This window comes from Podarcis melisellensis, assembly GCF_964234715.1.
Source record: "Podarcis melisellensis genome assembly, chromosome: 2".
Classification (NCBI taxonomy): domain Eukaryota; kingdom Metazoa; phylum Chordata; class Lepidosauria; order Squamata; family Lacertidae; genus Podarcis; species Podarcis melisellensis.
In genome coordinates this window covers 119,445,781-119,458,739 of record NC_138529.1, presented here as the reverse complement: position 1 = coordinate 119,458,739, position 12,959 = coordinate 119,445,781, and the positions used below count along the sequence as shown (strand labels likewise).

General features: G+C 43.3%; 1 protein-coding gene across 6 annotated transcripts in view; it reads left to right on the top strand.

The window, feature by feature from the left end:
- The window catches only part of LOC309364415 (vomeronasal type-2 receptor 26-like), a gene marked incomplete at its 5' end in the record, with an annotated part of 48,340 nt that overhangs the window by 733 nt on the left and 34,648 nt on the right, over positions 1–12,959 (top strand). For 2 of the 6 annotated variants that reach the window (XM_081901651.1, XM_081901647.1), the window contains one exon: positions 12,337–12,958. Coding sequence is in view for 3 of the 6 variants with exons in the window: in XM_081901650.1 (XP_081757776.1) it covers positions 100–924; positions 1,754–1,981; positions 7,613–7,739; positions 9,568–10,481 (2,094 nt within the window). Of the gene's footprint in view, positions 1–99; positions 925–1,753; positions 1,982–6,687; positions 6,804–7,612; positions 7,740–9,567; positions 11,660–12,336; position 12,959 lie in introns of those variants that run through there. The other 4 variants (XM_081901650.1, XM_081901649.1, XM_081901653.1 and 1 more) reach the window with 4 other exon arrangements.

The following is a 12,959-nucleotide window of genomic DNA, read 5'->3' as shown; positions in this document are numbered from 1 at the left end:
TCTGGTTAGCATCTGGTTATTTGAGCCTTGGGCCTGATCATGTGATGGGACCCTTCTTGTGTATTTCTGAAAACATGACACCAATCCTATTTTTACTAGATCAGTTTTGGCTCTGCTGCTCAGGATCTGAATGACAAAACCCAGTTCCCTTTTATCTATCGGATAGTCCCCAAAGAAGAAACCCAGCACATGGGGATTGTCAGGTTGTTGTTGCATTTCGGGTGGACATGGATCGGTCTCTTTGTTCCAGACAATGACAATGGAGAAAGGTTCCTGAGTACTTTCACGCCTCTGCTGCTCCACAGTGGGATTTGTGTTGCTTTCTTGGAAAAATTTCAGATTTTGACCCTGCGACAAATGTCATCCTTGCATTGTAAAGCTTCGGACTTGAGAAAAGTCAAGGTGTTTGTTTATTATGGGGACTCTCAACACGGAATTTATCCGATCATGATTTTACAAAGCATTCCTCAAGTAAGGGAATCTCAGGGGATAATCTGGATCACAACAGATCTTATGGACATTGACGATATGTTGTTTCGTAACATGCATTCTTTCCCACCTGCCCAAGGTTCTTTGTCCTTTGTAATGAATACCAAAAAAAGGAGAGAACATGGCTACTATACTCGACTTTCATTTGAAACTAGAGCTGCAGCTGCACAGTTTGGGGAGAAAGCATTCAATTGTTCATGTTCAAAGGATGTGCTGCCCATGGTGGGTTGGACAAGATGCACAGAAAAGGAACTACAGGAAACTTTGTCCCAGGAGGAGATGGAGGCAATCTGGTCTCAAAACCGCTATAGCATTTACTACTGTGTCCAACTTGTGGCTCAGGCCCTAAATACTGCATATTCATCCAGATCCAAATGGAGGTTAATGGCGGATGGAGGAGAACGATTTGAACTTCAAAGGCTGCAGCCATGGCAGGTCTGTCCTCTCCCCTGTTTTGCAAACACGTTGTCCTTCTCTGGAATCCGTTTCAGATTCTATATTCTTTGAAGTTTATCTCATTGTAATTATTAAATATGTATAGGTTTCCTATGCCTTATCTTTAGTAGGACATGTTAATAAGGTGTTTTTTTTAATTGTTCATCTATTTTTGAGGTTCTAAGATACTTTGAAAATTGATTAAAATCATTTTTTTAATAATTAATTTAGGAAAGTTAGGTGGGAACTTTCAAAGCACAAACTAAGCTATGAAAAATTTTTAAGGAGCGTTCTCTTACATAAAGATTAATTAATTACAATATTTATTGCACAATATTTGTATATTGCTTGACTCCTGAAAAGAAACCTCAAAGCACTTTACCAAAGAGTTAAAATAAAAAAATTATCACTAAAGAAAACCCTTATTTAAAACATAGAAAGTTGAAATGACAATAGGATAGCTTAAAGCCAATTAAAAGGCATGCTAGCTTTCTACAATTGCCAAATGCTTGCTAGGATGTGTCCTCTTATATGTGTTTATTTGAGTCATACATCCTGTGAATTTATAACCTGATAAAGGACCAGTCGTAATGACCAAAAGGTCATTATTTAGCTGACCCAAGGCCTCTGCCTCAATGTCCTTGATTTAGGACAATTCTCATGATATTGGTAAGATGTCTGGAACCTTCCTCAAAGAAGAAAAACAAGACTACATCCCACAAAATATCCAAGTTCAGGAAAGGATTTTCTCAATCATATACCCAGGAAACATCCTGCAACAACCCTGATATATGCTTTCTAAATGCTGGCGTTTTCTCTGCCATTCTAGCTTCACACTTTCTTGAAAGAAATTTGGCTTTCCAATTCATCCATAGGAGGGATGTATCCTGATCAGAATTGGGAGCTGACTGCCAACTTTGATATCATTAATTGGGTCGTATTTCCCAATAGATCTCACAGCAGAAAGAAAGTTGGGAGCATCGAGGGACAGGCATCTTCCTACATAAAATTCTCCATTAAACCAGAAGCCATTGTTTGGCCTGGGAGCTTCAGCAAGGTCATTGCATTCATTCAGTCATTCTTTCTTTATTTCATTGCATATATATCACTGGGGAACAATTTTTTTTTAAATTTCTGTTGCATGAGATTTTTCGACTGTTCATATATGTTCTTTCAATGCTGATTTCAAATCTGAAATCGATTTTCATGTACATGCTATAGTTATCTTTCAATTTCCAACTTTTGCTGATATGTCATAATTACACTGGGGATAAGTGGACCATGACACTTTGATCTACCCTAACCACATGGTAATTATTGTTATGCAAACTTAATTTTTCTTTATTTTTATAGTTTTGTAATCTAAATATTTGTATTTGTAAGATCGGACCATGGCTTCTTCAAGTAGACAAAAATGTGTAAACAAGCCTGGTGCCTTTTGTTATGTATGTGGCTGCTACACACTTCCTCATCAAAGACGCAAAAACACAAGCAGTGTTTGTGAGGCATGCCCATAAAAGCTATTTTGAAATTCCCCTGGGCAACCAACACAGGAAATGGGCTCCGCATATTGTTTGTTACAATTGTGAGGAAATGCTTAGAGACTGGACAAAAGCAAAACGGAAGAGTATGCCTTTTTGGGTTCCCATGGTTTGGCGAGAACCCAAGAATCACACAAGTGACTGCTATTTTTGTTCCCCAGTGGTATCTATAAGCTGTTGTTATTCAGGTACTTGGTAAAGCCTTTCTGTTGTCCAAGCAAGAAGTTGACCATTTTGTGAGATTAAACACAACCGGATCTTTCAGATGGAAAATGAATGACGCTTTGTTAAGAGATCAGGAGATTGTTAGGAAGGCCCAAAAAGCTTTAAAGGATTATTTTGAAATAAATCTAAAGACAAATGTGGAAAAAAGAACAATCTGGGACGCAAGTAAAGCAGTTATGAGAGGGTTTCTAATACAGCAGAATACGATCAAAAAAAGGCTCTGGAATGAAAAGAAGGAGAAGATTTTGGAGAAAATAAGAGAAGGAGAGAAAAAATTGAGATCCAGGCCTAAATCAAAGGAAGTATTGAGAGAAGTGAAGTTTTTCCAGGCACAATATTCGAAACTGATAAATCAGGAGGTGGAATGGAAAATTAAACAAATGAAACAAAGATCCTTTGAATCTGCTAACAAGTGTGGGAAGCTGCTGGCTTGGCAGTTGAAAAAGAGACAAAAGCTTAATACAGTTACAAATCTAGAGATCGAAGGGAGAATGGTTCAGAAACCCGAGGAAATTAGAAAGTGTTTCCAGAGATATTTCAAAGAACTCTACTCACAAAGGCCACAAAAAGATTCGGAGGTGGACCAATTTTTCATAACTAATGGATTACAAAAAATACCTCAGGAAATGAGAGCAACCTTGAACTGTAATATTACGTTCCAAGAAATTGAATGCGCCATTCAGAACCTCCAACTGGGCAAGTCTCCAGGACCAGATGGACTTACTTCCAAATACTATAAGGTACTGAAGGATTCGTTGATACAACCACTGTTGGAAGTTAGTAACCAGATTATGGAGGGGAAGAAGGCACCGGAAACGTGGAAAGAAGCTTTCATCACGTTGATACCAAAATTAGAAACTGAAAAAACCCAACTTAAAAACTACCGTCCTATTTCACTCCTAAATGTGGATTATAAAATTTTTGCAGACATTTTGGCAAGCAGGTTTAAGAAAGTATTAAATGAAGTGATTCATAAGGACCAAGCAGGCTTTCTCCCCGGCAGGCATTTATTTGATAACACAAGAAACATCATTGACATTTTGGAATTCCTACAGACAAACTCAAATACAAGAGCGGTGTTGATTTTTATTGATGCGGAGAAAGCCTTTGACAACATTTCTTGGATGTTTATGAAGAAAAATTTGGAAAGGATGGGAGTAGGGCGGGGGTTTGAAAATGGAATAGAAGCAATTTATTCAGAACAAAAAGCTAAATTGATAGTAAACGACGTGGTGACAGAGGAGTTCAAAATTGAAAAAGGGACACGACAGGGGTGCCCTCTATCTCCTCTGCTGTTTATTTCAGTCCTGGAGGTGCTATTGAACATGATCAGAAATGACCGGTTGGCACAGGGAATTGTGGTCGGAGAGAAACAATATAAACTGAAAGCATTCGCAGATGACTTGGTATTAACATTACAGGAGCCAGCCTCTAGTACTAAAAGAGCGTTAGAATTAATTTCTGACTTTGGTCGGGTGGCGGGATTTAAGCTGAATAAACAAAAAACTAAAGTTCTAGCAAAAAATTTGACAACTACTGAAATAGAGGAGTTCAGAAAAGAAACGGAACTAAATGTGGTTAAAAAAGTAAAGTACTTAGGGGTGTACTTGACCTCCAAAAACTTGAATTTGTTTAAGGACAATTATGAGAAATGTTGGTCAGAGATTAAAAGAGACTTGGAAACATGGTCAAGACTGAAACTTTCCTTGTTGGGTAGAATAGCTGCTATAAAGATGAATGTATTGCCGAAAATGTTATTTTTGTTTCAGGCCCTCCAGATCGTAGACAAGGTGGAATGTTTTGGAAGATGGCAGAGGGATATTTCTAAATTTGTCTGGCAGGGCAAAAAGCCCCGAATAAAGTTTAAAATACTAACTGATGCGAAAGAAAGAGGGGGGTTTGCCCTGCCGGACTTGAGGTTATATTATGAATCTGCAGCCCTCTGCTGGTTGAAGGATTGGATTTTATTGGAGAACACCGATGTCCTCGACCTGGAGGGATTTGATAATGCTTTTGGGTGGCATGCATATTTGTGGTACGACAAGGTTAAAGTTCATAGATTGTTCAAAAACCATATTGTCAGAAGGGCAATTTTTATGGTCTGGTCAAAATATAAAGACTTATTGGAGAGTAAAACTCCGAGGTGGCTCTCACCGATGGAGGCCAAAGCACGTAAAAGACTCAATATGGAGGCCCACTGGCCTAAATATTGGGAAATAATTGAAAAAATTGGAGATAATTGGAGGTTGCAGAGTATGGAAAAGTTAAAAAACAAGGTGCGAGATTGGTTGCATTATGCCCAAATCCAGGAAGTTTTTAAAGCGGACAAAAAAGTGGGTTTCCAGGAGGAAAAATCGAAATTAGAGACAGAGTTGCTAGAGGCAAAATCTAAGTTAATTTCGAGAATGTACAACTTGCTGCTTAAATGGAATACACAGGATGAGATTGTTAAATCCTCCATGATAAAGTGGGCACAGGATTTGGGGCACAACATTATGTTCGAAGACTGGGAAAGGTTATGGAACACCGGAATGAAATTTACGGCATGTAGTGCCCTGAAGGAAAATATTATGAAAATGATATACCGGTGGTACATGACCCCAGTCAAGCTTGCAAAGATATATCACCTGTCTGACAACAAATGTTGGAAATGTAAAGAGGAGGAAGGGACATTCTTACACCTCTGGTGGACCTGCCCGAAGGTGAAGGCCTTCTGGGAGATGATACATAATGAACTAAAAAAGGTGCTTAGATTTACCTTACCCAAGAAACCGGAGGCCTTCCTCCTGGGCATGGTAGACCAGAGGGTGGCAAAGAAAGATAGAATTTTTTTTATGTATGCTACTACAGCAGCAAGGATCTTGATGGCAAAGCACTGGAAGACACAAAATCTACCCACATTGGAAGAATGGCAGACGCAGCTGATGGACTATATAGAACTGGCTGAAATGACTGGCAGAATTCGAGACTCGGGAGAAGAAGAAACGGAGGAAGTTTGGGAAAAGTTCAAGGATTATTTGAAAAAGCATTATAAGTTGTATGAATGTTAAAAAATGCTCCTTTTTAGGAAATTACAGCTTCAGCATCGGAAAATTTTTGAATTGGAAAATAAGGTATAACAAGACAGAAGTGGTGTAATGAAATAATTTTATTGTGTTGAAACTAAAAATTAATGGATTTGGACTGTAATGTTTAGAGACCAGATATCACGATAAAATGGAAGACATATTATTATGTATAAAATAAGTTAACAAATTGCTGAGGTTTTGAATCGATAGAGAATGCAGTGCTCGGAAGATGGGGGGAGTCTATTAGATCTATGGAAATATGTATTTGGAAGTTGGATTTTGTATATTATAAACTTAATAAAAATTATATTAAAAAAAGAAGAAGAAGAAGTTGACCATTTTGAGATCCACACAGATGATCCAGTTATGCTCCTCACCATGTTCATTTCCTTCATCTTCAGAAGAGACAAACCCCTTGAAAACTGGAATTGGGAGTTCCTCGGAGTGCAGGATAGGTCTAATTGCTGAAGGAATACTGGGATAGGCGACAGAATGTCGGTTTTTCTTGCCAATACCCTTCGTATTGACCAGGCAAAATCAGCATGCAAAAGGCATCAGGCTTGTTTACACATTTGTGTCTACTTGAACTACTTGAACTATATATGGTTTTCTGCCTCTTCATTTAATCGTCACAACAACCCTGTGAAGTAGGATAGACCGAGAGGAAGTGATTGGCCCAAGGTCACCTTCATGGCTTCATGGGGATTTAAACCTTAGTCGCCCAGATTCTTGTCCAACCCTCTTACCACTATGGCACAACTGGTTCTGGTTCCCTTGCTGTGACATCTGTTACGTTCTGATGATATGCTGATAGGAGCCATTTTCAGGTTAACCCTAAGTGGGCCCTGTGCAGAGTGAGACCCACTCCTTATTGTGTAGAGAACTGCTGTTTTCCCTCTGTTTTGCCCTCTCTGTTTTGCATAGCTAATCAGATGGAGAGGGGCAAAGAGAGGAGAGGTTGCTCTTAAGCTTGCATTTTCATCTATCCCTCTGAGTGGATGAAACAAGGACATCAATGGGCCAAAAGTTGGCAGTGTGGCCCTTAGTGCCATGTGTGCTTTATCAGCTGCCCAATAATGGTGACTGCTTATAAAAGCACAACAATACTCACCATAGTATAGGGCTGTCATACCTCCGTGTTATCTCAGACACATCCAAGAATTGGGCTGCAGAAATGGCATCCAGGCAGCTTTTTGCTGAAACAGAAAAGTGTACTGGAAAAATCAAATGTATGAGAAGTAGGGCAATTTTAAAAATAATTTTAAAAAATTCAAATAAAAGCACACACAAAATAAGAGCGGGGGGAAAATAAAGCTCAATACAGTGGAACCTCTATCACAACCACAATCCCTTCCGGAGGCCTATCCTTATAGCGGAACAGGTTGCTGGTAGAAGTGCCATTGTGTGGAGGTGCATTTGGCGGCAGCCAACTTCTGTGCATGTGCAGACGGCAGCAGCCGATTCTGCGTGTGCACGAGTCGTGGCAAACCCGGTGTTTACTTCCGGATTTGCCGCGGCCGTGACTTGGAACGGGCCTAAGTACCGTGGGATGTATGTAGAGGTTCTGCTTTAACTTTGTCCTGAATATGGCAACCCTATCATAGTAACAACAACAAAAACCAATAAATATCAAATACAGTTTAAAATGTGGTCAACAATTAAAAATGAAACTTTATACAGGTTCTCCACAGTCCAACAAAATCTGGAAGGGTCTCATTCCCATTTTAAGCTTTCTAACCTGGCCTCAGTATTCTAAAAGTGATATTTATTTGAGCATTGTTTTTAGTCAGGGCCTTCAGATGATGTCTGTAATTCATGCTGATATCCTTTTATGTTCTTTCTCCTTGTTTTTAGGTTGTTCCTCGTTCAAGATGCACCGAAAGCTGTCCCCCTGGATATGCCAGAGTTGCTAAAGAAGGGGATCCCGTTTGCTGCTATGATTGTGCTCCTTGTGCGGAAGGGACCATCTCCATTCTGGAAGGTGGGTAACTCCAGAGAAAAGGGAGAGGCTTGCTGGATCAGGCCAAAGGCCCAGGTGGTCCAAAGCCCTGTTCTCACTATGTTGAACCAGATGCTTATGAAAAGCCCACAAGCAGGGCCTGAGCACAACAGCCGTCAAGGGAAGGGAACAAATATTGAAGCCTACAGAAGTTGGGCACTGCAAAATTCCAGGGGACTCCAGGGATCACCCAGAGTTCATGCTCCTTTGGAGAACTGAAGACCCTGGGAAACTGTTCTAGCTTTAAGAAATATGATTTATTCACATATTTACACCTTCAATCTGCATGGAGGGAGTCCAGATCTTAGCACATGGTCAAGAGGGACTTGTTCCCCATAGCAGTGCAGAACTCAAGTGCAAGAAATCTCTCCTAACCATTTTTCAGCCACCCTAGCCAAGACGGGTCCCTCCTTGTTCTCTGCCTTATTCTTCCGAGCCTACCTTGCTAAAGACTGTATTTTCCTGATACCTCAAATGCACACCCCATCACCAGGGCAACCTCCATCTGCCCAGGCCCAAGAATTCCTCTCAGATGGGCCATCAACAGCTTTTTGTCGTGTTAGAGCCTCTGCCCCATGTAATGTCCTGGTTTGGAAAGAAACCTAGCCTGTATTTTTCCACTGACTTACAACCTTCAATACTCCAGACCAGGTGTCCTAAAACTAAGGCCCGTGGGCTGTATCCGGTCCACCAGGGTCCTGGACCCGGCTCACCTGGGTCGGAAGGGGATTGTGGAGGAAGAGGAGCCCCATGTGCCCCAGACTCCATGCGCCCCATCTCCCACTCACGGCCTCCTCACCTGCCTGTGAGCGAGCGCACTGCCTGGACAAGCCGGTCCTCTCCCCGCCCACCTCCCCGCCACAGAGGCCAGCAGTGCATAGGATGGGCCCAGCGTGAGGACCTTGCTGGCACTGCAGGATGCTGCATCCTTGCTACCACTTCACAGGACTCCTGCCTCACCTCCCCAGAGCCCAGTACCGGCTCTGATCCCCCAATCTGGCACTTCTGTAATGCCTCGACATGGAGGTCATGATGTGCCAGAGGAGCTGCCCCACAGTAAGCCAGGAGTCATGGGGACGGGCGACATGCATGCAGGCCGCACTGTGGAGATTGGTAGGGAGACGCATGGGCAGGCTGAAGTGTGGGGATTTGGGGCTGGAGGACAGGCATACAAGCTGTGGTGGGTGGGTGAGGGTTAGGGAGACACTCGGGCAAGTTGGGTCATGAGGATGGGGCTTAAGGAGACATGGGTGCTGGCTGGGTCGCGGGGATCTGGGTTAGGGAGACGTGTATAAGCTGGGTTGTGGGGATGGGTGTGTGCAGGCAGACAAGGGTATAGGCTGGGTTGTGGGGATGGGGGCATGGAAGGCCTGCATGTAGACTGGGCCATGGGGGTGAGGGAGATCCATGTGTAGACTGGGTTGTAGGGATGAGCATTAGCGATATTGACCATCTCATTAACCAAAAGCAGGCCCATACTTCCCATTGAAATACTTATATGTTTATGTTGATTAAAATCGTTCATTTTAAATATTGTATTGTTTTTCCTCTTATTGTGTACTACAAATAAAATATGTGCAGTGTGCATAGGAATTCATTTTTTTTTTCAAATTATACTCAGGCCCCCGACAGTGTCTGAGGGACAGTGAACAGGACCCCTGTTTAAAACGTTTGGGGACCCCTGCTCCAGACAGTCAAAATCCTATCATCTATTAATTTATTATTGATGTTTCCCAATGTATCGGAAAACAGACAGTTATGGATATAAGAATTTTGTGAGTTATGCTGAAGTCATTCTGCTTCTCCTTAGATGCAAAGCATTGCACCAAATGCCCAGAAGATCAGCATGCAAATGAGGCCCGAGACAAATGTGTCCCCAAGACTATAATATTTCTCACTTATGAAGAACCCTTGGGGATTATCCTGGTTTCCTTTACCCTCTTCTTGTCCTTAACCGCTTGTGTTGTCCTAGGAATTTTCGTTAAATACACGGAAACTCCCATAGTCAAAGCTAACAATCAGGACTTATCCTATATCCTCCTCATCTCCCTCCTGCTTTCCTTTTGGTCCTCCTTCCTGTTCATCGGTCGGCCAAGGAAAGTCACCTGCCTTCTCCGACAAACAGCATTCAGCATCATATTTTCATTTGCTGTTTCCTCTGTGTTGGCAAAAACCATCACTGTGGTGCTGGCTTTCCTGGCTACAAAGCCAGGGAACAGGGTGAGGAGATGGCTGGGGAAGAGTCTGGCCAACTCCATTGTCCTTTCCTGTTGTGGTATGCAAGCTGTCATCTGCACCATCTGGCTGGGAATCTCCCCACCCTTCCCAGACTCCGATATGCACTCCCAAGCTGCAGAGATCATCCTTCTATGCAATGAAGGATCTGTTGCCATGTTATACACTGTCCTTGGCTACATGGGCTTTCTGGCTGCAATCTGCTTCACAGTGGCTTTCCTAGCCAGAAACCTTCCAGGGTCCTTCAATGAAGCCAAGCTGATCACCTTCAGCATGCTGGTCTTCTGCAGTGTTTGGGTGTCTTTTGTGCCCACCTACCTGAGCACAAAAGGGAAGTTCATGGTAGCTGTTCAGGTCTTCTCTATGTTGGCCTCCAGTGCTGGACTTCTGGGCTGCATCTTCATTCCCAAGTGCTACATTATCATCCTCAGGCCTGATCTGAACACAAAAGCACATCTAACTACAAAATGCAAAGATGGTAGTATCTGATTCTTAGGTTCTTTGAAGATTCTTAGCGTCACATAAAATACAGTATTGCTAAAGTGGACCTGACCCTGGTGTCAGGATGCTGTCATTGGCTCTTTGCTCTCTTTTAAGGCCCACTGGGTTCTGGGAGATGGGGGGGGGTCTGTGATGCTTTCTGTTGATACCGTGTCAGCAAGCTGCTGCTCCATTTCTGTCTCCTCCTCCTCTCCCATTATTTCCCAACTGTCCCCCTCATCTGCCTCTGAGCTGTGTCTTCCTCCATCTGCGTTGAAGTCCATGGCTATGGTTTCCCATGGTCCTTGTGGGGTGGGCAGCAGTTGTAGTAAGCCTGCTGGTGCCTCCCTTGGTCTCTTTGCCCACTGACACATCTCACAGGCTCTCAGGTATTCCTTGTCCTCCTCCCTCATCCTTGGCCACCAGAACTGCTGCGTCACACGCTTTAACGTCTTGTGCTGCCCAAAGTAGCCCAGTTTAAGGTTGTCATGGCATTGACCCAGCACCTTGTCTCAGAGGTCTCCTGCTGAAATGTAGAGAACCTCTCTCTAAAATAGGCCACCCTTATCTACGAAGCCCTTTGCTTCATTGCTGCCTTCCTGCAGTGCTGTTAATTTGCCTCTGGCGAAGGCATCCTCTTTTGTTTGCTGCTGGAAGTTTCTGACTTCCATGACTGATCCAGCAGCTAGCTGTAGCTGTGTTGGTTTCAAGATATGTCTATACACTGGGACTGTCTCGTCGTTCTGATATTCAGGCTTCCTGGAGAGAGCATCCACTGCTTGATTCTGACTATCCGACACATACTGGACCCTGAAGTCAAACCGAACAAAGAACTGTGTGCAGTGGACCTGCTGCTGATTTAGACGACACTCCAGATTGTGATGGTCGGTGCACGCCTCCACCTTGTGCTACGCCCCTTCCAGGAAGTGTCTCCACACTTCAAAGGCTTCATTGACTGCTAAAAGCTCCTTTTCCCAAATAGTGTCATTCTGTTCGGAAGGAGCCAATTTTTGAGAGTGGAAGGCACAGAGGCGTAGGGTCCCCTCTTGGTCTTCCTGCAGCAGCACAGCACCAAGTGATCTGTCATAGGCATCCGTTTCTACAACCAACAGGCTGTGGGGGTCTGCATGAGCTAGGTACACCTCTGAGGAGAACAAGGTTTTGAGATGCTCAAACACCTGTTGCGCCTCAGCAGTCCACTGGAACGGCTTCTTGCCCCTCTAGCAATCCATGAGGGGGGTTGTGAGTCTCAAATAGGCTGGCACGAACTTGTGGTAATAGTTGACAAACCCTAAAAACCTCTGCAGGTCTTTCATTATCCTGAGCTCCTGCTATGAAAGTACGCTCTGCACCTTAGTGGTATCCATATGCATGCTCTCAGTTGTGAGGAGGTACCCCAGGAATTCCTTGCAAATTCTTCATTTTAATGATTTATTGTGCTGGTTAATTGTTCTACGTGTCATCTTCACAATAAATTTTGGTGTAAACACCATTGAAATGGTTCTTCTCATTATCAGTATTAGCTGGCTGCTCTATAGCTCCTGTTACGCCATCTGTCATGATTTATGACCTAACAGCCAATGAAAGTTAACTCGGGACAATCTGTCAGGATGGTGTCAGCAGCTCCTGGCTGGTTGCCCAGGAAAGTATGAAGACAAGGAAAGGTTTCTTACCGTCCTTTTTTCATTTCAATATTTACAGAGAGAGGCTATAAAACCCAGCCTCTTAGATAATAGCCTTGTCCCAAGTGAATCTCCACCCTCGTCTCTCCCACTTCCTCATTCATAGAATCATAGAATCATAGAGTTGGAAGAGACCACAAGGGCCATCGAGTCCAACCCCCCTGCCAAGCAGGAAACACTACTATGGGTGATACTACGTGCCCTCTGTCTTTGAGCTCTTTGCTCTTCTACTTTCAAGGCTTGCCAGGTTCTTAGAGATGGAGGGTCCTGGATGCTTTCTAATGACTTCAACCAGCTGCCATTCCACCTTTTCATCATCTGCCACAAATACCCACAGCATTAAGCCTGGGTCTGACTGTTAACTGTCTCTCACTTTGCTTGGGTTTCAAGCTCATTCTGTCTGTGACATCATACACTGATGTCACAATGATACATCTGCATTCATCCGTGGTAACGTCACTGGCCAATAAACTCCTGCAACTAGGTCAGCAGCAGCCTGGCTCTCCAGCAAGCTTAATGTTTTAGTTCATAGCCTGAGCATGAAGAAGAATATGGAGATCATCAGAGGGGTTGGACTGAGTGTTCACCAGTGTGCGGGTGATACACAGCTCTACCTCTCTTTTAAGTCGGAACCAGTGAAGGGGGTGAAGGTCCTGTGTAGTATCTGGAGATGGTTGGAGGATGTATGGTGGCCAACAGATTGAGCTGCATCTGGTAGGCCGTCTGAGACCCTACATACCCACAGACTGTCTCGCCAGAGTAGTGCATGCTCTAGTTATCTCCCACTTGGACTACTGTATTCAGG